Source organism: Eubalaena glacialis, chromosome 6 (genome assembly GCF_028564815.1).
Source record: "Eubalaena glacialis isolate mEubGla1 chromosome 6, mEubGla1.1.hap2.+ XY, whole genome shotgun sequence".
NCBI classification, from domain to species: domain Eukaryota; kingdom Metazoa; phylum Chordata; class Mammalia; order Artiodactyla; family Balaenidae; genus Eubalaena; species Eubalaena glacialis.
This window is the reverse complement of record NC_083721.1, coordinates 129,775,244-129,802,584: the sequence shown is the minus strand read 5'-3', so window position 1 is coordinate 129,802,584 and position 27,341 is coordinate 129,775,244. Positions and strand designations below refer to the sequence as shown.

General features: G+C 35.7%; 1 protein-coding gene across 5 annotated transcripts in view; it reads right to left on the bottom strand.

Annotated features, from left to right (window-relative positions):
• Positions 1-27,341, bottom strand: part of PIK3CB (phosphatidylinositol-4,5-bisphosphate 3-kinase catalytic subunit beta) — a 193,001-nt gene that overhangs the window by 76,825 nt on the left and 88,835 nt on the right. For 4 of the 5 annotated variants that reach the window (XM_061193631.1, XM_061193634.1, XM_061193632.1 and 1 more), the window contains 5 exons: positions 24,562-24,787; positions 15,846-16,069; positions 12,515-12,694; positions 10,140-10,310; positions 9,100-9,177 (listed from right to left, as the gene is read on the bottom strand). In XM_061193631.1, the coding sequence (XP_061049614.1) occupies positions 9,100-9,177; positions 10,140-10,310; positions 12,515-12,694; positions 15,846-16,069; positions 24,562-24,787 (879 nt within the window). The remainder of the gene's footprint in view (positions 1-9,099; positions 9,178-10,139; positions 10,311-12,514; positions 12,695-15,845; positions 16,070-24,561; positions 24,788-27,341) is intronic. The other variant, XM_061193636.1, reaches the window with a different exon arrangement.

Genomic DNA, 27,341 nt, shown 5'->3' with positions numbered 1-27,341 from the left:
TTGCCAACTAATTATGTGAGCCAATTCCTTAAATAAATCTGTGTGTGTGTGTGTGTGTGTGTGTGTGAACACAAACATGCACGCACACACACATCCTATTATTTTTTTCCCCCCTTCGGAGAATCCTGACTAATACATCTACTCTCAGCAGTTCTATTCAACATCATACTGAAAGTCCTAGCCAGTATATTAAGAAAAGGATAAAGTTTGGAAAGAAAGAAAGTTCCCTGCTCCGCATCTACCCCTCGCCTTTTTTTTCCCCCAGATTTCTCTTCAACATTGTAATGGAACTCGTAACCTGTGTAGCAATTAAAAAGAATGAGGTGTACCTACAAGAAAGTCATGCCATAATTGCATTAATTTACTTAAATTCAACTATGTAACCCCACTGGAAAGAGAAAAAGGTGGAGGAGGGGGAACTAGAGAATTAGATGGAGTGGTGGGGAGGGTACTTTTAATTAAGCCCATTATTCCTATGAATATACGACCACAAACAATAGAATCAATCCAGCTTGAAATAGCTGATGAAAGTTGTTAAAACCTATGGAAATAAAATGTCACCAACAAATAATCTGTCAATGACAAAAATAAAGCATAATGCTCAAGAAAAATAAAGCATGTAGTGAATGCTTCTTTGGTCTTCTTCAGGAAGAAACTAAGTAACAACAAAAGGCTGTAGAGAAATAATAACTACAAAAGCATTAAATAAGTAATAAATACAATAACCTAAAAAATGGGAAGAACAAGTAGGAATTCCCATTTTTAGAATGCAAATTATACATGTATACATACAAACTACTAAGCAAAATCATACATATATGTTTTAAAAAAACACTCCATATGACTTGAGGGTATATTTGCCCATACGTGATTTCTGCCTTTAGAAATATAATACCCGAGGGAGGAACCAAGATGGCGGAATAGAAGGACGTGCTCTCACTCCCTCTTGTGAGAACACCAGAATCACAACTGTCTGCTGGACAATCATTGACAGGAAGACACTGAAACACACCAAAAAAGATACCCCACATCCAAAGACAAAGGAGAAGCCACAGTGAGACGGTAGGAGGGGCACAATCAGAGTAAAATCAAATCCCATAACTGCTGGGTGGGAGACTCACAGACTGGAGAACACTTATACCACAGAAGTCCACCCACTGGAGTGAGGGTTCTGAGCCCTACATCAGGCTTCCCAACCTGGGGGTCTGGCAACGGGAGGAGGAATTCCTAGAGAATCAGACTTTGAAGCCTAATGGGAATTGATTGCAGGACTTCGACAGGACTGGGGAAAACAGAGACTCCACTCTTGGAGGGCAGACACAAAGTAGTGTGCGCATCGGGACCCAGGGGAAGGAGCAGTGACCCCAGGGGAGACTGAAACAGACCTACCTGCTAGTGTTGGAGGGTCTCCTGCAGAGGCGGTGGGGTGGGGCTGTGGCTCACCGTGGGAACAACGACACTGACAGCAGGAGTTCTGGGAAGTACTCCTTGGCGTGAGCCCTCCCAGAGTCTGTCATTAGCCCCTCCAAAGAGCCCAGATAGACTCCAGTGTTGGGTTGCCTCAGGCCAAACAACCAACAGGGAGGGAACCCAGCCCCACCCATCAACAGTCAAGTGGATTAAAGTTTTACTGAGCTCTTCCCACCAGAGCAACAGTCAGCTCTACCCACCACCAGTCCCTCCCATCAAGCCTCTTAGATAGCCTCATCCACCAGAGGGCAGAGACCAGAAGCAAGAAGAACTACAATCCTGCAGCCTGTGGAACAAAAACCACATTCACAGAAAGATAGACAAGATGAAAAGACAGAGGGCTCTGTACCAGATGAAGGAACAAGATAAAACCTCAGAAAAACAACTAAATGAAGTGGAGATAAGCAACCTTCCAGAAAAATAATTCAGAATAATGATAGTGAAGATGATCCAGGACCTCGGAAAAAGAATGGAGGCAAAGATCGAGAAGATGCAAGAAATGTTTAACAAAGACCTAGAAGAATTAAAGAACAAACAAACAGAGATGAACAATACAATAACTGAAATGAAAACTAGACTAGAAGGAATCAATAGCAGAATTACTGAGGCAGAAGAACGGATAAGTGACCTGGAAGACAGAATGGTGGAATTCACTGCTGCGGAACAGACTAAAGAAAAAAGAATGAAAAGAAATGAAGAGAGCCTAGGAGACCTCTGGGACAACATTAAACGCAACAACATTCTCATTACAGGGGTCCCAGAAGGAGAAGGGAGAGAGAGAAAGGACCAGAGAAAATATTTGAAGAGATTATAGTCGAGAAATTCCCTAACATGGGATAGGAAATAGCCACCCAAGTCCAGGAAGCGTAGCGAGTCCCATACAGGATAAACCCAAGGAGAAATACGCCGAGACACATAGTAATCAAATTGGCAAAAATTAAAGACAAAGAAAAATTATTGAAAGCAGCAAGGGAAAAACAAAAAATAACATACAAGGGAACTCCCATGTGGTTAACAGCTGATTTCTCAGCAGAAACTCTACAAGCCAGAAGTGAGTGGTATGATATACTTAAAGTGATGAAAGGGAAGAACCTACAACCAATATTACTCTACCCGGCAAGGATCTCATTCAGATTCGATGGAGAAATCAAAAGCTTTACAGACAAGCAAAAGCTAAGAGAATTCAGCACCACCAAACCAGCTCTACAACAAATGCTAAAGGAACTTCTCTAAGTGGGAAACACAAAAGAAGAAAAGGATCTACAAAAACAAACCCAAAACGATTAAGAAAATGGTCATAGGAACATACATATCGATAATTACCTTAAACGTGAATGGATTAAATGCTCCCACCAAAAGATACAGACTGGCTGAATGGATACAAAAACAAGACCCGTATATATGCTGTCTACAAGAGACCCACTTCAGACCTAGGGACACAGACAGACTGAAAGTGAGGGGATGGAAAAAGATATTCCATGCAAATGGAAATCAAAAGAAAGCTGGAGAAGCTATACTCATATCAGATAAAATAGACTTTAATATAAAGAATGTTATAAGAGACAAGGAAGGACACTACATAATTATCAAGGGATCAATCCAAGAAGAAGATCTAACAATTATAAATATATATGCACCCAACATAGGAGCACCTCAATACATAAGGAAACTGCTAACAGCTATAAAAGAGGAAATCGACAGTGACACAATAATAGTGGGGGACTTTAACAGCTCACTTACACCAATGGACAGATCATCCAAAATGAAAATAAATAAGGAAACAGAAGCTTTAAATGACACAATAGACCAGAGAGATTTAATTGATATTTATAGGACATTCCATCCAAAAACAGCAGATTACACTTTCCTCTCAAGTGCGCACGGAACATTCTCCAGGATAGATTACATCTTGGATCACAAATCAAGCCTCGGTAAATTTAAGAAAATTGAAATCATATCAAGCATCTTTTCTGACCACAATGCTATGAGATTAGAAATGAATTACAGGGAAAAAAACGTAAAAAACACAAACACATGGAGGCTAAACAATACGTTACTAAATAACCAAGAGATCACTGAAGAAATCAAAGAGGAAATCAAAAAATACCTAGAGACAAATGACAATGAAAACACGACAATCCAAAACCTATGGGATGCAGCAAAAGCAGTTCTAAGAGATAAGCTTATAGCAGTACAAGCCTACCTCAAGAAACAAGAAAAATCTCAAATAAACTATCTAACCTTACACCTAAAGGAACTAGAGAAAGAAGAACAAACAAAACCCAAAGTTAGCAGAAGGAAAGAAATCATAAAGATCAGAGCGGAAATAAATGAAATAGAAAGAAAGAAAGCAATAGCAAAGATCAATAAAACTAAAAACTGGTTCTTTGAGAAGATAAATGAAATTGATAAACCATTAGCCAGACTCATCGAGAAGAAGAGGGAGAGGACTCAAATCAATAAAATTAGAAATGAAAAAGGAGAAGTTACAACAGACACCGCAGAAATACAAAGCATCCTAAGAGACTACTACAAGCAACTCTATGCCAATAAAATGGACAACCTGGAAGAAATGGACAAATTCTTAGAAAGGTATAACCTTCCAAGACTGAACCAGGAAGAAACAGAAAATATGAACAGACCAATCACAAGTAATGAAATTGAAACTGTGATTAAAAATCTTCCAACAAAGAGAAGTCCAGGACCAGATGGCTTCACAGGTGAATTCTATCAAACATTTAGAGAAGAGCTAACACCCGTCCTTCTCAAACTCTTCCAAAAAATTGCAGAGGAAGGAACACTCCCAAACTCATTCTATGAGGCCATCATCACCCTGGTACCCAAACCACACAAAGACACTACAAAAAAGAAAATTACAGACCAATATCACTGATGAATGTAGATGCAAAAATCCTCAACAAAATACTAGCAAACAGAATCCAGCAACACATTAAAAGGATCATACACCATGATCAAGTGGGATTTATCCCAGGGATGCAAGGATTCTTCAATATATGCAAATCAATCAATATGATACATCATATTAACAAATTGATGAATACAAACCATATGATCATCTCAATAGATGCAGAAAAAGCTTTTGACAAAATTCAACACCCATTTATGATAAAAACTCTCCAGAAAGTGGGCATAAAGGGAACCTGCCTCAACATAATAAAGGCCATATACGACAAACCCACAGCAAACATCATTCTCAATGGTGAAAAACTGAAAGCATTTCCTCGTAAGATCAGGAACGAGACAAGGATGTCCACTCCCACCACTATTATTCAACATAGTTTTGGAAGTCCTAGCCACGGCAATCAGAGAAGAAAAAGAAATAAAAGGAATACAAATTGGAAAAGAAGAAGTAAAACTGTCACTGTTTGCAGATGACATGATACTATACATAGAGAATCCTAAAGACGCTACCAGAAAACTCCTAGAGCTAACCAATGAATTTGATAAAGTTGCAGAATACAAAATTAATGCACAGAAATCTCTTGCATTCCTATATACTAATGATGAAAAATCTGAAAGAGAAATTATGGAAACACTCCCATTTACCACTGCAACAAAAAGAATAAAATACCTAGGAATAAACCTACCTAGGGAACCAAAGGACCTGTATGCAGAAAACTATAAGACACTGATGAAAGAAATTAAAGATGATACCAACAGATGGAGAGATATACCATGTTCTTGGATTGGAAGAATCAATATTGTGAAAATGACTATACTACCCAAAGCAATCTACAGATTCAATGCAATCCCTATCAAATTACCAATGGCATTTTTTATGGAACTAGAACAAATCAACTTAAAATCTGTATGGAGACACAAAAGACCCCGAATAGCCAAAGCAGTCTTGAGGGAAAAAAATGGAGCTGGAGGAATCAGACTCCCTGACTTCAGACTATACTACAAAGCTACAGTAATCAAGACAATATGGTACTGGCACAAAAACAAAAACATAGATCAATGGAACAAGATAGAAAGCCCAGAGATAAACCCACGCACCTATGGTCAACTAATCTATGACAAAGGAGGCAAAGATATACAATGGAGAAAAGACAGTCTCTTCAATAAGTGGTGCTGGGAAAACTGGACAGCTACATGGAAAAGAATGAAATTAGAACACTCCCTAACACCATACACAAAAATAAACTCAAAATGGATTAAAGACCTAAATGTAAGACCGGACACTATAAAACTCTTAGAGGAAAACGTAGGAAGAACACTCTTTGACATAAATCACAGCAAGATCTTTTTTGATCCACCTCCTAGAGTAATGGAAATAAAAACAAAAATAAACAAATGGGTCCTAATGAAACTTCAAAGCTTTTGCACAGCAAAGGAAACCATAAACAGACGAAAAGACAACCCTCAGAATGGGAGAAAATATTTGCAAATGAATCAACGGACAAAGGATTAATCTCCAAAATATATAAACAGCTCATGCAGCTCAATATTAAAGAAACAAACAACCCAATCCAAAAATGGGCAGAAGACCTAAACAGACATTTCTCCAAAGAAGACATACGGATGGCCAAGAAGCACATGAAAAGCTGCTCAACATCACTAATGATTAGAGAAAGCAAATCAAAACTACAATGAGGTATCACCTCACACCAGTTAGAATGGGCATCATCAGAAAATATACAAACAACAAATGCTGGCAAGGGTGTGGAGAAAAGGGAGCCCTCTTGCGCTGTTGGTGGGAATGTAAATTGATACAGCCACTATGGAGAACAGTATGGAGGTTCCTTAAAAAACTAAAACTAGAATTACCATATGATCCAGCAATCCCACTACTGGGCATATACCCAGAGAAAACCTTAATTCAAAAAGACACATGCACCCCAATGTTCATTGCAGCACTACTTACAATAGCCAGGTCATGCAAGCAACCTAAATGCCCATCGACAGACGAATGGATAAAGAAGTTGTGGTACATATATACAATGGAATATTACTCAGCCATAAAAAGGAACGAAATTGAGTCATTTGTTGAGACGTGGATGGATCTAGAGACTGTCATACAGAGTGAAGTAAGTCAGAAAGAGAAAAACAAATATCGTATATTAACGCAGATATTTGGAACCTAGAAAAATGGTACAGATGAACTGGTTTGCAGGGCAGAAGTTGAGACACAGATGTAGAGAACAAACGTATGGACACCAAGGGGGGAAAACCGCGGTGGGGTGGGGATGGCAGTGTGCTGAATTGGACGATTGGGATTGACATGTATACACTGATGTGTATAAAACTGATGACTAATAAGAACCTGCAGTATAAAAAAACAAACAAATAAACAACTAATATTAAACTTTCTTTGGTTTATTTGTATGGAAATACGTTAATATAAATGTTTCAGACATTACATGAAATTTCTAAAAATCTTATATGTTCTGGTATAATGTTATAAGTCATAATTCTAGTTATTACTTTAAAATGTATATCTCAGAAATAACTAAATTTCTTTGTCAATTGCCTTATTATGAACTTTCATCAAATCTTTAACCGTGGTCATTTTTAAGTCTTTTGTCATTTACAGACAGTTCTGGGTGTACGCTGATGCTTTCGCAAAAATGTTCCTATAAAAGGGTTTCATCTTCAAGGAATTCATGGAAAAGACTCTGACAAGTACAGGTTTCTGGTAACTGACTATACTGCTGAACTGGATGAATAAGCATTTTCAGAACTCTAATGGAAAACTGATGAATTCATAAAAGTGCTAACAAAAGATCAAGATGAAAAAAAAAATTAATTCCATGGGACTGAGTGAACTGATGAGGATGATTATAATTTTTGTGACTTTCTGTTTGAATTAAAAAAAAAAAAATCCCACAAGGACTCAGAGGCAAAAAATATACAAATCAATTTTCACTGCAAAGTAAAGGAGCTATTACAGTGGAGGATTACTGGACTGAATGTCAATGTTATGACATAGTATGAGTGTGTTTCGTGTTTGGTAATTGCAATCATTGTTGCTTTTGTTGTGGTCATCCATTTACAATGTTTGGTGTCAGTTTATCTCTTGTAAAAATAAAATACAGTGTGTGTGCGTGAAAAAAATAAAATAAAAAGTCAAAAAAAAAAAAAAAAAGAAATATAATTCCCGATGAACTCTACTAAATATTTAATAATCCAGAGGACCAGCCAAGATATAAAGTGAAGAAATCAAATTATAGAATAATATATATAACATCATCCCTTTTCTTTAAGAAACCGACCAATCAACAAAATAAACACAACCATATGTTTATATATATTTGTATAAACCATATGTGTATATATATTTGTATAAACATGGAGGTCACTCAAGGCCTGTTGACCTTGAATCCCATATGATGGTAAAGAGATGGGGAGGAGAGATCAGCAACTTTTTTCTTAAATCATGTTTGGACTTTTCTTGCCTGTTGCAACAATCATGTTATACTTTTGCCATTGGAAAAAATTAATAAAGAAAATTTAAATTAAAGGGAAAAATTAAATTACCACTAAAATAGAAAACAAAGGCTAATTGGCCATAAGCATACTCATTAAAAATTAAAATCTAGGACTTCCCTGGTGGCGAAGTGGTTAAGAATCCGCCTGCCAATGCAGGGGACACAGGTTTGATCCCTGGTCCAGGAAGATCCCACATGCCGTGGAGCAACTACGTCCGTGCGCCACAACTATTGAGCCTGTGCTCTAGAGCCCACGAGCCACAACTACAGAGCCCACATGCCACAACTACTGAAGCCCGTGCGCCTAGAGCCCGTGCTCCACACCACAACGAAGAGTAGCCCCCGCTCACCGCAACTAGGGAAAGTCCGCGTGCAGCAATAAAGACCCAACGCAACCAATAAATAAATAAATAAATAAAATTCTTTAAAAAAAATTAAAATCTAGCTAAGAATATAAGTGAAAAAAATCCCTTATTTTAATGACAGCTACCCAAAGAATCTTCAGTGTCCATTTCTAAAAGCAAGCCACTGGTAATCTTTGGCAAGGTGCTCCTGAATATATCCTCATGCCAGCAAACATCTCAAACTAACTGAATCTCTTTCTTGGATCACAAAACTATTCACTTAATTTCCTGCCAAGCAAAATAGAGGAAAATGTATGCTTTACACTTTCAGACAAAATGCCTTGTTAAGTCTTAACTGTAGGGGTACTGCAATAAATCCTCATGTGTTAACAAGTTGTGGTCTACAATAGAGTCATCTATTTTATTTCAGGAAATAATATTACATTTTCTGCAAGTTTAAATGGAAAAAAAAGGGGGAGGGGGTAAGAGAGGCTATTGTGCAGCTCTAAGCAAAGCTGAGAAAGGAGAGTAAGCCTGCACAGAAACATGTGACCTATAGGTTTGGCTTAAATTTCACTTGCTGAATTCTTGATCTAAACCAATTTCTTTTCCATAATATACACTGGGAAAATGTCAATCTATCCAGTACATCTCAAACTATTCAAAGAATATTTTAAAACAAAAATTCTTAATTGTCCTATATACCATACTCTATCTCCTGTAGTTAACCAATATGGGTAAAATTCATCTCCAATGTGACTTTCACTGAGCATATCAGTGACTTATTCAAATAATGGAGCAGAAGATAAATTCAAATTTTAACAAGTACTCACTTTTACAGTTTCTTCTGTGTTAAGTTTATTTCCCTTAACCAAGACAATTTGGAAAGGGTTGTTATTTTCCCAAACATGCTGTAAAGAAATGAAATAAACACAGAGTATTTTAATGAACGAAATGAATATTCTATGCTAGCAATGAAATTGCCTTATCAGTTCTCATTTCCATTGGTAAAATAATGAAAATACACCTCTGAACTAACAACTGAAAATCACATATATTAAATTAACCATCACAACCACTAGCACTTAGTTCTCAAGGCAAAACAGGCAGCATTCCAGTATTGCTAAGAAATTCACTAAACACCATTAAAAAATAGTATTAAAAGTTTTGCATAAATTAAGAATTGACCAATAAATTAATATAAAGATAATAACTTAATCATCAAGGAATGGTTAAACATGCAATTTCTTAAGACTGAAGAACTATTTTAAAACTGTTGTGTTCTAATGAATACAAACTTAAGATTTGCTTTATACAAATATATTACATTCTAGAAAAAAATGATGCCTTTGTTACATTTAAAGTCTAAAAGTATTCAATAAGAAAGAAGAAAACGGACAAATTATACCAAAACACTATTATAGATAAACTGACAGAAATGAGATATACCAGAAAATCAACTATCTCAGCACATCTAACTTTTCTACTAGAATGCTCAACTTGCTCTTTGAAGTCCCACATTTAGCTCTAATCTCAAAATATCTCAAATTTGAGGGCATTTTTCTTTAGCACCAAAAGATAATCGAAAACATAAATGGCCTGTTTACAATCATATGCAGCCTGAGTAAGGAAAAAGAAGGGTAGCTAAAAAGATAATTACTAATAAATGGTGATGGATCTTTGGCAAATATGCATTAATATTCTGTGGAATATTCATATTAATTCATATTAATATTAATATTCTGTGGAAAAGATACATTTTCCACAGAAGGAAAACTGAGCAAAGAATATACGTGTGAGGCTTAAGCATACAACCTAACCAAAAAAATCGCGTGCCTTTTGGGGTTACCAAAGGTTCACACATGAAACTTACAGAAATAATTCGAGTTTTCTTTGGTGGTAAAGGAAGAGGAAGGTTAGATGAATTTCGATTTATGGCAGCCTCTATGGCAATCATTTCCTGTTCATACAGCTTCTTGATCTTGCAACATTCCACAAGTATAAAATGGGGCAAGGTCCTATTCATTACACAGTTCCGGATATACTACAGTGGCAAGAAAGAATAAGGTAAGGATTTTCAAGCAAAACTTAAATCAACAGAAGAATAAAATTAAGCTGAACAACACTAGAACAAATGCACTGTGAAAGTGTATCTTAAACAACAACTCAATGTCAAGAATATGAGAAATAAAAATCACAACATAAAACTGCTACAATTAATTGAACATCTACGTACCTGAGAACTGAACTAGATACTTCTTGTATGTTAGAGCTAATCTTCATAACTCTAAAAGACAGATTTTCCCCTTTTAATAGATTAAAGAACTGAAAATCAGAAGGCTAAGTTACACAGCTAGTATCTTTAACACCTGGATTTAAATCCACCTGTCTGACTTCTTTTCTGTTTGCTAAACCTTGGAGAAATATGTACCACAGTACAGATGTTTTGTTTTCTCTTCTCTGCACTTAATACATGACAGTATGACCAACTGGCACACCTTTCCAGGGGCAGGACTTGATCGTCATAGACTGTGATGCCACACTGCAAGCTCTGACCAGTAAGTCAGGAAAGGTGAATATGTAGTACACATGTGGCCATTTTTTATAAGTCCTGAGGTGGCCACATTTCCATGGATCTCTGAGGCAGACCTGGTACCTTTTCAGCACAGGGCTCCAGGCATCCATTACTGCCTTTCCATCAAAAACTTACTGGCCATCTGAGCTTGATGCTCTGTTTCATTTCCATGAAACCAGGATGATTCTCCAGAGGCATATAAGAAGAGGGGTGGTTATTCACATTACCAAAGATTCCTAACATAATGAATAGAAATCCAACGTACTCCTCACTATAATAAATTTCCTATACAGATATAAAGTGTGACTCAGTATATTGTATTCAATTCAGAACCACTGAAAATACACTTTTGGAAAAAAAAAAAAAAAATTTCCAGACTGGCCTATAAGTGGGAGTTAACATGATAGTATGATAAATATATTCATTCAAAAACTTTTCACTATGAAAGATGTATCATTTCATTTCCTTCAGGTTCCTTCACCTTCATTGTATATTTTCTTTCTCACATGACCTTGTACAAAAAACACACACGTCTTTAGTTTTCTTTGTAATAACAAATTCCAGTTTGAGCAAAACAATATACTTTCCCCTTATTAAGGTTTAAAAAAAAGTGTTAAAGAAGCAGGAGGCTACTTAAAAGATGGCAGAACATGAAGGGAAGAAGTCAGTACTTAGATGTTACCACCAAGCACTTTTCATCTTCCTTCTTCCTCTCACAGGCTAGAGTTCAAGCACTTACTGTCAGAATGCCACAGATCCCAAAGCTGTGCACAGAGGTTATAACTGCTGCTAGACCTTCTACCTACTAAACCAAGGATTAAGGGCTACACTAAAAATCTGAAAAAAAAAAAAAGAAGGGGAGGATACAAAATCCCCTGTTACCTGGTAATAAATCAGAGTTCCTTCTGAAACAGACATCACTTAATAACTGGCATGCCTGTATCCCTCCTGCTTAAAACAAACAACAAAAATCACAAATAAGAGTAACCACAGGTTTCCATGGTGGCACAGTGGTTAAGAATCCGTCTGCCAATGCAGGGGACACAGGTTCAAGCCCTGGTCAGGGAAGATCCCACATGCCGCAGAGCAACTAAGCCCGCGCGCCACAACTACTGAAGTCCGTGAGCCTAGAGCCCACAAGCCACAACTACTGAGCCAGCGTGCCACAACTACTGAAGCCCGTGCGCCTAGAGTCTGTGCTCCACAACAAGAGAAGCCACGGCAATGAGAAGCTTGCACACCACAACGAAGAGTAGCCCCCGCTCGCCGCAACTAGAGAAAGCCTGAGCGCAGCAACGAAGACCCAATGCAGCCAAAAATAAATAAATAAATAAAATAAATTTTTAAAGAAAGAGTAATCACATATTTTCCTAAAATTCTGTTACTATTTACCTCTAACTTGGCACTTAACCCAGCATTCTTTATGTAACGACCATTTTTTAGTCTCCAAATGTAATTTCAACAAAAATATCCTCAAGTTCCTTGAAGGCAAAGCTTCTTTAAATAGCATACCTTATGCTGGGGGAAGGGGTGTCGCAATGCACATATCTTATTTAAACTCCACTATATTCCAAAAATAACCTGAGGCACATCAATTCCCTGCATAAAACATCTACTCAAAGAATTCATGACTAAATGTAAATAAATGGTAAATTGATAGTTAAAACACATACCTGGAACTGAATTAGTGGGTGATCACCAAACACATATTCTACTCTCCCACTGACTTGCAACACATAGTCATAGGGGCTAACTTCATCTTCTTTCCCATGAATAGTCAAACGTTTTTGGATTGCCAATTCATTTATTTTGATAGGATTCATATTAGGAGATACTTGAAAGCTAAACACATCCTAAAAAGGGGGGTAAAAAAAGAAGCAATTTTGTATTTACACTGGAAAAAAAAAAATCACTCTTTACATTTGTACTTATTATTAAGTACTACACTGTATACAACTATACATAATGTTTACACATGTACATCCTTTACATTTAATTTCCAGTAAATTTTCTTTCCCCCTACCAATCCTGGAAAATCATTTTTTAACCTAAATGAATACCTTGTTACAGTTCATCTCATTTTTAGTTTAGTGTTCCCACATGCTGCTTCCCAATGCTGGTTATCAGCAGTGATGGTGAAATGGCCAAATGAGAATTTTATAGAATTTGAGGGGGGGTGGGCGGGGAGATGCATGTATGATGGAGTAGGTTGCCAAACATCCTTTATTCTGAGATTCTGTCATTCCTATTTTTTGATGGTAAAATGTTTATTCACTTATGAAATAGTGTTGGCAATAAATTACGGTATGGGGTTTGGTTTTTTTTTAAAGCAATAATAGCCTAAATAAAAATCTATAAACTCGGGCTTCCTTGGTGGAGCAGTGGTTAAGAATCCGCCTGCCAATGCAGGGGACATGGGTTCGAGCCCTGGTCCGGAAAGATCCCACATGCCGCGGAGCAACTAAGCCCGTGCGCCACAACTACTGAGCCTGAGCTCTAGAGCCCGCGAGCCACAACTACTGAGCCTGAGCTCTAGAGCCCGTGAGCCACAACTACTGAGCCCACGTGCCACAACTACTGAAGCCCGCGTGCCTAGAGCCCGTGATCCGCAACAAGAGAAGCCACCGCAATGAGAAGCCCGTGCACCGCAACGGAGAGTAGCCCCCGCTCACCGCAACTAGAGAAAGCCCACGCCCAGCAACGAAGACCCAACACAGCCAAAAATAAATAAATAAAATAAATAAATTTATTAAAAAAAAAAAATCTATAAACTCTATGTGACTTCCTAAAATTATTTCATAACTTAAAAATTTACTATTCTGTATGATCAAAAACTCTACGAATTTTTGGTTTAATCCCTGGGAAGTATTTAGCCAGAAGAAAAGGAGACTAAGGAGACATATGATAGCTATATTCGAATTATCTGAATATCTGGCATGTAGAATAAAGAGAGATTGAATGGATACTTATTAAATAGGAAAGTATAACCAGACAAGCAGAAGTCACAGAAAGACAGTTTTAATTTAATTTTTTAAATTCAAAATTTAAATGTGTGCTTGCTCACAGTGAAAACATTCTACTTCAGTAGGCAGAGCGTTCCCATAGCAACTGGTTGTATTTGGTTAGAGACACAGGATATAAAGGATGGTGAAAAGAATTATTATGTTATATAAAGAGTCTGCCTAGATGATGTCTAAACTCCTTTCACCGTTAAGTTCTATGACTGCTTGAATCCAATAAGATTTTACATCTATATTTCTCTTCTAACTTCAAAACACTTCTTTTCACATATACTTTGTTACAATGATGATCACATTAAAATTTGTATATCCAGTAGAGGTTTGACCCATATGTGATGAAATTCAAACTGACCTAGATGGACAAATTGCCCGGAGCAGGTATTTTCAAGTTGAATTCTAATCACCTTTTAACAGTAAAATTCCCTATTTCAGCTCTTTCAACAATGCAGAATTCCCTAAACAGTATTTTAAATTTGATCTTTACACTTTATGATATCCAATTCTTGGCTTAAATTGAACTTGAGTCTCAACATATCTCAGTATAGAGTGGCAAATTGTTTTCTTTTTTTTTTCTCTAGACAAACTTCCTTTGCAAAATGCCTGAATGTAGGATCCTTTTTTTACATCTGACCTAACAAATACTTAATAACGTGTTTTTGGAAAGGAGGCCGACTTGATAAAATGAGAAACACCTGGTAAAAATCCTGGCTCTACCACTGACCAGCTATGACGCAGGGCACAAAAGAACTCAAACTTCTCTCCCTTTCAGTTTCTTCACTATAAAATGGGGATAAAATAACAACACTTTATTGGGTTGTTGTGAGAAGTAGATAATATATTTCAAAAATACCTTTCATAATTCCTGGCATAGTAAAGTGCTCAATATAGAATGGCTACTGATAAAGGTTTTGTTATTGTTATCACAGAAATTGAAGAACAAAACAAAATATCCTTGTACTCCTACCCTAATTCTAAGGCCAGAGACTAGATGATAAAATGAGCACACTTCATATAAAGGCAGTAGCATAATCTAGTTTGTAAAATTGTTATGAACATTCAGATACAGATTAACTATATATACACTCTATTATAATGCCCAATTCTGTATCGGCACTTAGTTCACATATTCACAGAATGCAAATGTAAGAAAATGGAAAAAAAGAGCTCTTTGATCAAACCTTTCATTTTATAGACAAGAGAAAAATCACATGAGAAAATAAAATTATATCTACATTAAACAACATTATCGGGGCTTCCCTGGTGGCGCAGTGGTTGAGAATGTGCCTGCCAATGCAGGGGACACGGGTTCGAGCCCTGGTATGGGAAGATCCCACATGCCACGGAGCAACTAGGCCCGTGAGCCACAACGACTGAGCCTGCGCGTCTGGAACCTGTGCTCCGCCACGAGAGAGGCCACGATAGTGAGAGGCCCGCGCACTGCGATGAAGAGTGGCCCCTGCTCGCCGCAACTAGAGAAAGCCCTCGCACAGAAACGAAGACCCAACACACCCAAAAATAAATAAAAATAAATAAATTTTTTTTTAAAAGTTTAAAAAAAAAAAAACCTTTAAAAAAAAAAAAAAACATTATCTATACCAGGGGTTGGCAAACTTTTTCTCTAAAGAACTAGGCTTTGCTAACAACATATGAGTATCTGTCACATATTCTTCTTTCTTTTCTTTTTAACATCCTTCAAAATTCTTTGAGTTTTTTACATCCCTTTAAAAATATAAAAACCATTCAAAACCACTGCAGTTTGCGGACCCCGATCTAGACAAAAATGCATCAAAAAACCATATATGTGCAAAGGATGTGTCACTTTAGGTTGTCAGATATAATCCTAAATATATTTCCATCTTAAATCTAAAAATGCTCTTTGTCAGTGTTTACTAGGTGAGCAACAGCCTCCTCTAACATTGGTGCTGCATTCTGGTAAAATTCACAAATTTATTATAAAGTATTTCTTAAAATAATATAATACTACCTGACAATTTTCAAAATGAACAGCCACAATGAGCTTTCCTCCGTAAAGTTTATCTTCTAAATTTTCAGGAATGGATGGTTCATGCTCTGGTGGATAGGTGTGCTTTAGCCAATCCATCCAAGACAATCCCACAAGCGACTGAATCTTTTCCTCACTGAATCTGCGCATTTTTATTCGGAATTCATTCACCTCAGGATCCTTCAAGGCATCAAATTCATGCAGACCTAAACAAAAATTTTAAACGTGTCATTTTGAGTAGCAACGAGAATACAAAATATACCCAAAAAAAGATAATTTGGATGCTTGGTTTTTATGAAGCCAACAAAACTGAGCAGGAAAATATTATGAAAGATAAAGAGAATATTATGAAAGATAAAAAGAATATTCAAGATAAAATAACGAACTTCATGTATAGAAGATGAACATACAATTAGATTTCTAAAGAATACAAACTTGAAACCTCTTAAAAAAATATAGTTGGTTACCAATTTTAAAAAGATAATCACTGAAATTCACAGTACTATTTTAAAACCACATATGAAAGAGCCACAGTTTTTCTTTACAAATCAAGTAAATCACATTTAAAATATTTAAGAAAGGCTAAGAATCTGAAAACTTTACAAATAAGCCTAAAACTCAAGTTATTACTTAACTTAAAACTCAATAAACTTAAATTTTATAAACTTTCAGTTTACTGTGATTTTTCAACAATGGTTATAGTATATCAATTAGTCAAAAATCTCATAAACATAAAACTATTTTTTGTTGTACTGAATTATGAACCACTTCTGCCATGAAGATAACTATATATAACAGCCTGTTCATAAGCTTATAATTATTCTAATAAATAATTCTAGATATCTAAAATAATAAAAGAACATGTATAAATTTTTATATGTGCATTAGTTTTTACCTATCAGATTGGCAAACATTTTAAAGTTGGACAAAACCTTAAGCTGGAAGGGATAGAAGAGAAATAGGCATATTTAATATTTATTAGAACTCACACTCACACACACACACACGTTTTGACCTTGGTATTCCACCAACAGGAACTGCAACCTGAGAGACTCAGGACCAACCAGTGAAAGTCAAATATGTTCCCCAAACCAACCACGTAAGATGCCCAGCTTCTCGTGAGCCCACCTTGAGCTTCCTCCTGCCAGCAACTTCCATCAGGCATACATGAAAGCCATCCACTTTCTCTACCATAAAACTTTATCACTCCCCTGCCTGACTTTGAGTCACTGCCAAACACAAAATTCCTTTATTATAGCAAGCTCTGAGTAAAAAGTCTGTTCTCATTTGCATGATTGTTTATTTCCACAAATCTATGGAAATAATTGTACAGATAACATGATATCAGTACAAGCATGTTCACTGTAGCTTTGTTTATAATAAATAAAAAACTGGAAATAACCTAAAGATAATCATTAAGACCTGGTTAAAAAAATTAAGATACATCCATATACCATGATAGAGTGGTACAAGTGCTAAAATGAATGAAATAGATCTGTGTTGTTAGGATAAAAGTCCCAGATATATTAAATATATAAAGCAGGGACACAATGGGTCTCTCAAGATTCCTTTTATGCAAATTCAAAACAAAGAATATAGAATGCGTATAAATTTTTGCCTTGAAAATTGAGATAATATTAACAGCATTTCATAGTGTTGGAGAGGGAAGCACAGTGGGGCAAGCTGTTACTTTTCATTCTGTAGGGCCAAATCAATACTATATCATTTGAATATATGCACGTCAATGAGTGTTATCTTGATAGTGGACTTACCTGCATTGTCTATTTACATCTATTAAAACAGTCATTATTTCTAAAACAAATATTAGCATCGATTTGAGGTATTAAATATAGAAAAATTAAAATGTTTAAGTTCCATAATACAACAAAGGTAAAATCTTGAGGGTAAAATATGATTTCTTGGATAGTTTTAGATCTGGAATAAAATATATTACTCTAAATCAGCTATATGAATGAACTGTAATTTAAGCAAACTACCTTAAGTATCTTAGAGCTTCTTCCTTTGCACTGTTCCAACTATTTCTATTCACAGATCATCGGTACTACAGATAAGGAAATGGAACTGAATACCTAATAATAGATACATCTAACAAAAATCAAACTCTTTATCTCCCTTTATCTACTAAAAGTCATGTCTAATCCACTTTCTAAATGTCTCTCAACTCTGTCCAGTTCTCTTAGGTCCTATAGCCATTACCTTAATCCTAGCTACCACCATCTCTCCCATGGATTAATTACTACATCAGTTTTTCATTAATTTCTCTACTCACAATCTTAATCCCTCCAATCCATTTCCATTCCCCAACCTAAATAATTTTTCTAAAATGAAAATCTGATGATGTTACTCCCCTACTTAAATCCCTTCAACAGCTTCCCAATTGCTCTTATGAATTAAATCTCTACTTTTTACATGGCCTCGATGGCTCTGCATGCTCTGAAGCCAGTTGCCTCTCTGGACTTCCTGCTTATCCTAGCTGTCCCCTTAAGCAAATCATAGTCAATTTCTTTTATTCCTTGAATAGGCCATCCTTCCTATATGCCATTCCCATTTGCTTTTCCTTCTTCCATCTCCTTTCACCTACTCAACTCCTAATGAGTGCTTAAGTCACAGTTTAGCTGTTTGTCTGCAAAGAGGAAGTCCCTGACTCACCCAGTTGATTTAAGTGACCCTCCTTGACTTATAGCAGCTTATACATTGTATTGTAACTGTCTGTTTACTGATCATTATTTCCCACTGGATTGTGAGCTCCAAGCAGACAAAGACCACATCACCCAAGTTCAGTGCTGTGGTTCTCAAGTATAAATACTCAATATAAACTGTTGAATTGCAATTGCTATTGTTTTGGTAATTTTTTTCAATATAATATAAATAAGGGACTCTTTTCACATAACTATGAGAGTCAACTGAAAAGTACAGATTTCTTTCATACATCCCAGACTCACTAAATCCCAATCTCTGACAATCTGCTTTTTAAGAAACTGATGAATGGTTATCTAATCTATAACAAAGGAGGCAAGTGGACTTCCCTAGTGGTCCAGTGGCTAAGACTCTGCGCTCCCAATGCAAGGAGCCCAGGATGTGATTCCTGGTCGGGGAACTAGTTCCTGCATGCATGCCACAACTAACAGTCTGCATGCTGCAACTAAGAAGCCCGCATGCCACAACTAAGAAGTCTGCATGCCGCAACTAAAGATCCCGCATGCCACAACAAATATCCCGTGTGCCACAACTAAGACACAGCACAGCCAAAATAAATAAATATTTTAAACAACAACAACAAAACAAAGGAGGCAAGAATATACAATGTAGACAAGACAGTCTCTTCAATAAGTGGTGCTGGGAAAACTGGACAGTTACATGTAAAAGAATGAAATTAGAACACTCCCTAACACCATACACAAAAATAAACTCAAAATGGATTAAAGACCTAAATGTAAGGGCAGATACTATAAAACTCTTAGAGGAAAACAGAGGCAGAACACTCTCTGACATAAATCGAAGCAAGATCTTTTCCGATCCACCTCCTAAAGTAATGAAAATAAAAACAAAAATAAACAAATGGGATCTAATTAAACTTAAAAGCTTTTGCACAGCAAAGGAAACCATAAACAAAAGAAAAAGATAACCCTCAGAATGGGACAAAATATTTGCAAACAAAGCAACCAACAAGGGATTAATGTCCAAAATATACAAACGGCTCATGCAGCTCAATAACAAAAAAACAAACAACCCAATCAAAAAATGAGAAGAAGACCTAAACAGACATTTCTTGAAAGAAGACATACAGATGGCCAAAAAGTACATGAAAAGATGCTCAACATCACTAATTATTAGAGAAATGCAATCAAAACTACAATGACATTATCACCTCACACCGGTCAGAATGGCCACCATCAAAAAATCTACAAACAATAAATGCTGGAGAGGGTGTGGAGAAAAGGGAACCGTCCCACACTGTTGGTGGGCATGTAAACTGGTACAGCCACTATAAAGAACAGTATGGAGGTTCCTTAAAAAACTAAAAATAGAACTACCATATGACCCAGCAATCCCACTCCTGGGCATATATCCAGAGAAAACCATAATTTGAAAAGATACATGCACCCCAATGTTCATTGTAGCACTATTTACAATAGCCAAGACATGGAAGCAACCTAAATATCCATCGACAGAGGGACTGATAAAGAAGATGTGGAACATATGTACATTGAAATATTACTCAGCCATAAAAAAGAACGAAATAATGCCATTTGCAGCAACATGGATGGACCTAGAGATTGTCATACTGACTGAAGTAAGTCAGACACAGAAAGACAAATATCATATGATACTGTTAATATGTGGAATCTTAAAAAAAAAAAAAAGGGTACAAATGACCTTATTTACAAAACAGAAGTAGAGTCACAGATGTAGAAAACAAACTTATGGTTATCAGGGGATATGGCGGGGGGAGGGATAAATTGGGAGATTAGGATTGACATATACACACTACTATATATAAAATAGATAACTAATAAGAACCTGCTGTATAGCACAGGAAACTCTACTCAATACTCAGAAATGGCCTATATGGGAAAAGAATCTTAAAAAAAAAAAGAGTGGATATATGTGTATGCATAACTGATTCACTTTGCTGTACACCTGAAACTACTATAACATTGTAAATCAACTATACTCCAATAAAAATTAAAACAAAGAAAGAAAGAAAGGAAGGAAGGAAGGAAGGAAGAAAGAAAAAAGAAAGAAAGAAAGAAAAAGGAAGAAACAGATGAAGCCTGAATTGGGGAACTACTATAAAGATCTCTTAAAAATAGAAACTTTGCCAAAAATAAAAAGTTAGGCTAAGAAATTTAATTTTAAGCCTAGTTAATTGCCTATATGTCTTGTGGTATGAAAATTTGATAGCAAAGCTTAAATTTTAAGATAAGAGTACTGTATAGTTTACAGTCAAATATAAATTTTTGATATTAAAGAAGTACTGAATGAATAATTTCTTCAGATTAAAGATACTGTTAAAATCCTACAGACTATGTATTTCCTTCACTTTAAGGTATGCCACAGCTTTAGATAGGTGAGGAGAAAAAGTGTTCAAATACTTTTTTCAGGATGCTGACAAAATCCTCTGATCAAGATTTACTACTGGGTATTTGGAGAAATTAATGCAGGAGTAACAAGTACCTTCACTACAGAGAATAATCAGAACCTCAACAGTAGCTCTATAAATAATTATTGAGGATAAACAGAAAATGAAATAATTAGGCATATCGTCTTTCAGGAAAAGGTATTTTTAGACCCGTCAGGGCAGTTATGTCTGTAAAGGTTCTATTGTTTTCGCTGGGGAGGAAGAGGCAGCAAACTTGCTCCTGAAGTTAAATTGAAATAATTGTTCATTGTTTTCCCAGGAGGCATGACCTCACAAAGTCCCGGTTGTAGTCATCACATACAAATCAGCAACTACAAAAAATGACTTGTTAGGTATTTAAAGTAAAATTTCATTCTAAAACATCAAAACAGACTTACTCAACTTCCTAAATGAATGTTAACAATTGAATTTGTGTATATGATCATAAGGCCAGCTTTCCTAAACTGCTGAGGATCTAAAGTACAATTTATAAATTTTAAGAGCTTATAAACTGTTTAATTCAATGCAATAAAAACACTCGTGGCATTTTCTTAGTCATTCAAATTGCAGGGCACGTTGCATAAAAAAATTTTTGTACAATAAGCTTTATACACTAAAAGAAATATGAAATATGGTACATTGTTTATAGAAAGAGAAATTCAATTTTAATATATATTAGATCTCTGTGCTGTTAGTAGGGTAAAGTTAGAGTTGTCAAATTTAAAAAAAAAAAAAAACAAAAAAAAAACACCGTATGTCCATTCTATTTGAATTTTAGATAAATAGTGAATGACTTTTTGGCATTAAGAGTATCCCATGGATCTACTGTATTTTTATTTGGTAAATCTGACAAGCTTAGGTACAGATAATGGTGGCTAATGATTCCATATGCTTTGGAGATCAAGACCCAAAGAGAGCACAGTGATCTAAGTTTTGAAAAGATGGTAAATCTCAAAAAGACACCTATATTCTCATAAAAGTTAACTCTCTCTGTGATGCTGACCTTTTGAATTGTCAAATATTTCAGCTTCCCTAAATATCAGCAGAAAAATACAGAAAAACAATATTTTCACAAACACGCACACAAAACTGCTTAAAAAGAACTATATCAAAATATTATCAGTGGATATTCTTGTCTTGGATAAGACTATAAGTGATTTTTTTATTCTTTCTACTTTTACACACACTATTTAATTCAAAGGAAAAATTTTTACTAATGGAGAATAATTAAAAGTTTAGAAAAAATCTTCGGAGCTCTAAAAAATAGAAAGGAATGCTTTCTATTGAAGCTATTAATATATTTTTGAAAAATCTGTATGGTATACAATTACAAGCCTATTTAATGGGGGAAAAAGTCATTGCCAAAGCAAACTAGCTATCATCTGAAATAATCAAACATTTTTAAATACCAGGGTGTCATTCAGTAAATAAACAAGCTGCTGTTCTAAGTACTCAAAGGGAAGAGTTTAGTCCCACTGTGTAATCATTAGCTAGCCTGAATTAACTATAGGTCAAGATCAAAGAATAGTATCTTAAAGGTACTCACTATCTTAAAGGTGATGGTACTATATTATCCTATAAGAGTGAATGTGATCAATGCAGGTAGCCAATCCAGATCCAACACTCTACAGATTTTTTTGGTTTTGTACTTAAACTTCAAAGTCTCCTCCTCAGTAATCCCCTGCAGTATGCAATTCAAGTTAATACCTTGTCTTAAGGCAGGATACCATTGGCCCTTTAGACATCTAAGATTACTATAGCAAGAGAGACTGCTCCGTGTTTACTGTGTTACAATTTTCCCTGAAATTAATATGCAAAGAATAATGTGGGCATGATATATCTTGACTTGCTATAAAAGTAACTTCTACTTAAAAGATAATTTTAGGGCTTCCCTGGTGGCACAGTGGTTAAGAATCCGCCTGCCGATGCAGGGGACACGGGTTCGAGCCCTGGTCCGGGAAGATCCCACATGCCGCGGAGCAACTAAGCCCGTGCGCCACAGCTACTGAGCCTGCGCTCTAGAGCCCATGCTCCCAACAAGAGAAGCCACTGCAATGAGAAGCCCACGCACCTCAACGAAGAGTAGACCCCGCTCGCCGCAACTAGAGAAAGCCCACGCGCAGCAAGGAAGACCCAACACAGCCAAAAATTAATTAATTAATTAATTAATAATTTTTAAAAAAAGATAATTTTACTTATGGAGTAAAATTTATGGAAACATCAATCAGCTTAAAGTCTCGGTTAGCATAGAGAGTTGTGCATAAATTACGTTCATACTACAGGGGTAGTTCACAAGAAACTGAGGATGCATCTCTAAAAAAGGGCTTCTCAAAGTACCTGAGGCAAAGGAACAACTTTTTAATTTCAAATTTGCAAAAAACCAATACTTTTATAAAATAAAAATTATTCACTAGACATATAGATTGCCAACAAGCACATGAAAAGATGCTCAACATCGCTATTAGAGAAATGCCAATCAAAACTACAATGAAATATCACCTCACACTGGTCAGAATGGCCATCATTAAAAAGTCTACAAATAAATGCTGGAGGGTGTGGAGAAAAGGGAACCCTCCTACACTGTTGGTGGGAATGTAACTTGGTTCAGCCACCGTGAAAAACAATATATGGAGGTTCCTCAGAACACTAAATATAGAGTTGCCACATGATACAGCAATCCCACTCCTGGGCATACATCCAAACAAAACTATAATTCAAAAAGATACATGCACCCCTATGTTCATAGCTGCACTATTCACATTAGCCAAGACATGGAAACAGCCTAAATGTCCGTCGACAGATGAATGGATAAAGAAAATGTGGTATATATACACAATGGAATACTACTCAGCCATAAAAAAAAATGTAATAATGCCATTTGCAGCAACATGGATGGACCAAGAGATTATCATACTAAGTGAAGTAAGTCACAAAGAGAAAGACAAACACCATATGATATCACTTATATGTGGAATCTAAAATATGACACAAATAAACTTATCTACAAAACAGAAACAGACTCACAGACATACAGAACAGACTTGTGGTTTTCAAGGGGGAGGGGAGGGGGATGGATGGATTGGGAGTTTGGGATTAGCAGATGCAAACTATTATATATAGAATGGATAAACAACAAGTCCTACTGTATAGTGCAGGGAACTATATACAATATCCTGTGATAAACCATAATGGAAAAGAATATGGAAAAGAATGTATATTTATGCATAATTGAATCACTTCTTTATACAGCAGAAATTAACACAACATTGTAAATCAACTATACTTCAATAAAATAAATTTTAAAAAAATAAGTCACTGGAAAAGAAAAAGATAAAAAATACACACACCCTTGGATGTTGTGGCAATATCACATCGTTAGAGAAGTTTATTCTTGATTTCTATACTTACTTTATCTCAGACTGGGAACAATGTACAGACCAGCATTGGTCCATGGACCACACCTTGCAAAGCAACGTCTTAGATCATACTGACTACATGTTTATACAGATAGCAACAAACATGTTAAAAATTCATAATAAGAATTTTTTAAATTACCTCTTCCTATAAGGACTCCAATTTTTGAGTCTAATTTTTCCCCTGGGTCACAACTTCTTGTCACTAATTTGAGAACTGGAAGAAAAGGTCTGACATCACAGAGTCTTCTTGTTTCATCTTCAAGCTCCTCATATACAGCAGTTTGATTCACACATGCAAACATATAGGAGTCAATTTCCATAAGGAGGTTAAACATTGGGTAATTATGAACTTGTTTCCATAACATCTGCAGGAAAAAGTAATAAGACATCTTCTGAAATGGAAATACTTGCTCAAGTGTACAAAGATATATCTACAAGGATGCTCACTGCAGCACTCTTTGGAAAACTCAAAAACTGAGGACAAGCAAAATGCTTAGCAATAAGGGATCAGTTAAGTGAATTACGGAATATTACAGAACTGTGAAAATTAAACAGAAAAACACGGTAACATGGAAAGCTATACGAGATATATTAAGGTTGGTTTCTTTTAAAAATAGCAAATTGTAAGAGAATATGAAAGGTATTTAACCCATTTTTGTAAAGTAATATAATGGTATAATGCAAAAAAATGCATTTATATAAACAAAAGTATTAAACGTGAAAATCTATGAAGAATAAGAATCACTGAAGACTTCCATATTTAGCATTCTTGTGAACATAAATAATTTCTAATTAAAAAAAAGAACATTTAAAGTATGTATCATCTATCACCTCCATACAAAATTTACATTATTTTTGTCCTGAATTCTTTTCTATTCACCAGAGTTATCTCCATTAACTAGCACTGTCCTGTCAGGATGAGCAGAATCAATTTCTCATGATCTCCCCTGAAGTCTCCTGGATGAGATCATATAAAAGGTCATCACACAAACACAAGGTGGATTACATATTTTAACTGCAACCAGGACAAAAGCCAACAGCTGAGGGATAAAAATCGTGGCCAATCCTCAGATTCAGTTATATAAAACAAACAAGAGAAATTGATGCTAGGCAAAAAAAAATAACAAAAACTAGGTAAACTGGACTTCATCAAAATTAGAAACTTTTCTGTATCAAAGGACACTATTATGAGAGTGAAAAGGCAACTCACAGAATAGGAGAAATTATTTTCAAATTATATGTTTGATAAGAGATTACCATCCAGAATACATTAAAGAACTCCCATGACTCAACAACAAAAAACAATTGAATTAAAAAATAGGCAATGGTCTTGAACAGACAAGTCTACAAATGGTCCATAAGAACATGAAAAGATGCTTGAAATCATTAGCAATTAGGGAAATGCAAATAAAAACTAAAATGAGGTACCACTTCACAGTCATAAGAATGGTTATTACTTAAAAAAAAAAAAAGGAAAACAAGTGTTGGCTAGCATTTTGAGAAACTGGAACCCTTTTGCATTGCTGGTGGGAAAGTAAAATGGTACAGTCATTGTAAAAAAAAAAGTTTAGCAGTTTCTTAAAAAGTTAAAACAGAATTACCATATGATCCAACATATGGAGAGCAGGGATTCATACAGATACTTGTGCATCAATGTTCAGAGCAGCATTATTCACAAAAGACAAAAGATGATTATAACCAAAATGTCTATCAAAAGATGAATGAATAAACAAAATGTGGTATATTCATACAATGGAATACTATTCAGTCTTAAAAAGGAATGAAATTTAGATACCTGTAACAACATGAATGAACTTTTAAAATATTATGCTAATTGAGAAAACCAGACACAAAAGGTCGACTACGGTGTGATTCCACTTACATGAGGTAGCTCGAATAAACAAATTCATATAGACAGAAACTAGAATAGAGATTACCAGGGACTAGGAGAGGGGAAGTTTATTATTTACTAAGTACAGAGTCTGTGTTTAGGATGATGAAAAGTGCTGGAAATGGATAGTGGTGATGGATTGGGCAACACTGTGAATATACTTAATACCAAGAAACTGTGTGCCTAAAAATGACTCTTACGGTAAATTTTATGTTATACATATTTTACAACAATAAGTTTTTTTTAAAGGAGCAAGGTTTCAATGGTTAATTCAGCTTCAGCTATAGCCACAGGCATCCATACCTGTCACTTGTGACTATAAAAATAAGTGTACTATCTGCCCCTGGAGGGTGCCCAAAACAATTAAAAAGTGATCCCTTTCCACTTAAGGGATTATGCAGTTCTAGAATTCTTATGTCTCCCTGATGAAGAAGCTTGGAAAAGAGTTAAAAGGCTGTCCAAAGTCAAGCGCTTTAAAAAGGTTTGTCATAAATACTTTTTCTTAAATATATCATAAACCCCAATTTCCATATTGGGTTCAGCTATTTGAAAAACATTAAAGAGAAAGTTTAGGAAAATAATTTTACTTATAAGTCATAATCTTCACAAATCAATAGTACTCACCAATTCGCTTGAAAAAAATCATCCAACAAAACATGCAAGCCTTGTTATGTGAAAGAATTTGCTTTCAAATGAGGACACAGCATTCATTACTGGGGGAAAAAAATCTACTGAACAGCAGAAAACCTTTTTTTCCCCCAGAGTGACCATGAAAAATAGTGGGGATGGGGACAGAAAATGGGGATTAGAATGGGAAGGAAAAGGAGAGAAGAGACAACCAATGAAAAATCACTTGAGGAAAAACAAAAGTGATAAGCTCAAAGACAATTAGTACAAAGATCTTACCTCAAAATAAAACTTTCTAGAACAATGTCAAATTCCTTTTGATAACCTGAACAAACCTTTCAAACTAGCTAACATAAGCTAGTTTGTCTTCATTCAGGTATCACACGTGGATTTTTAAAAAA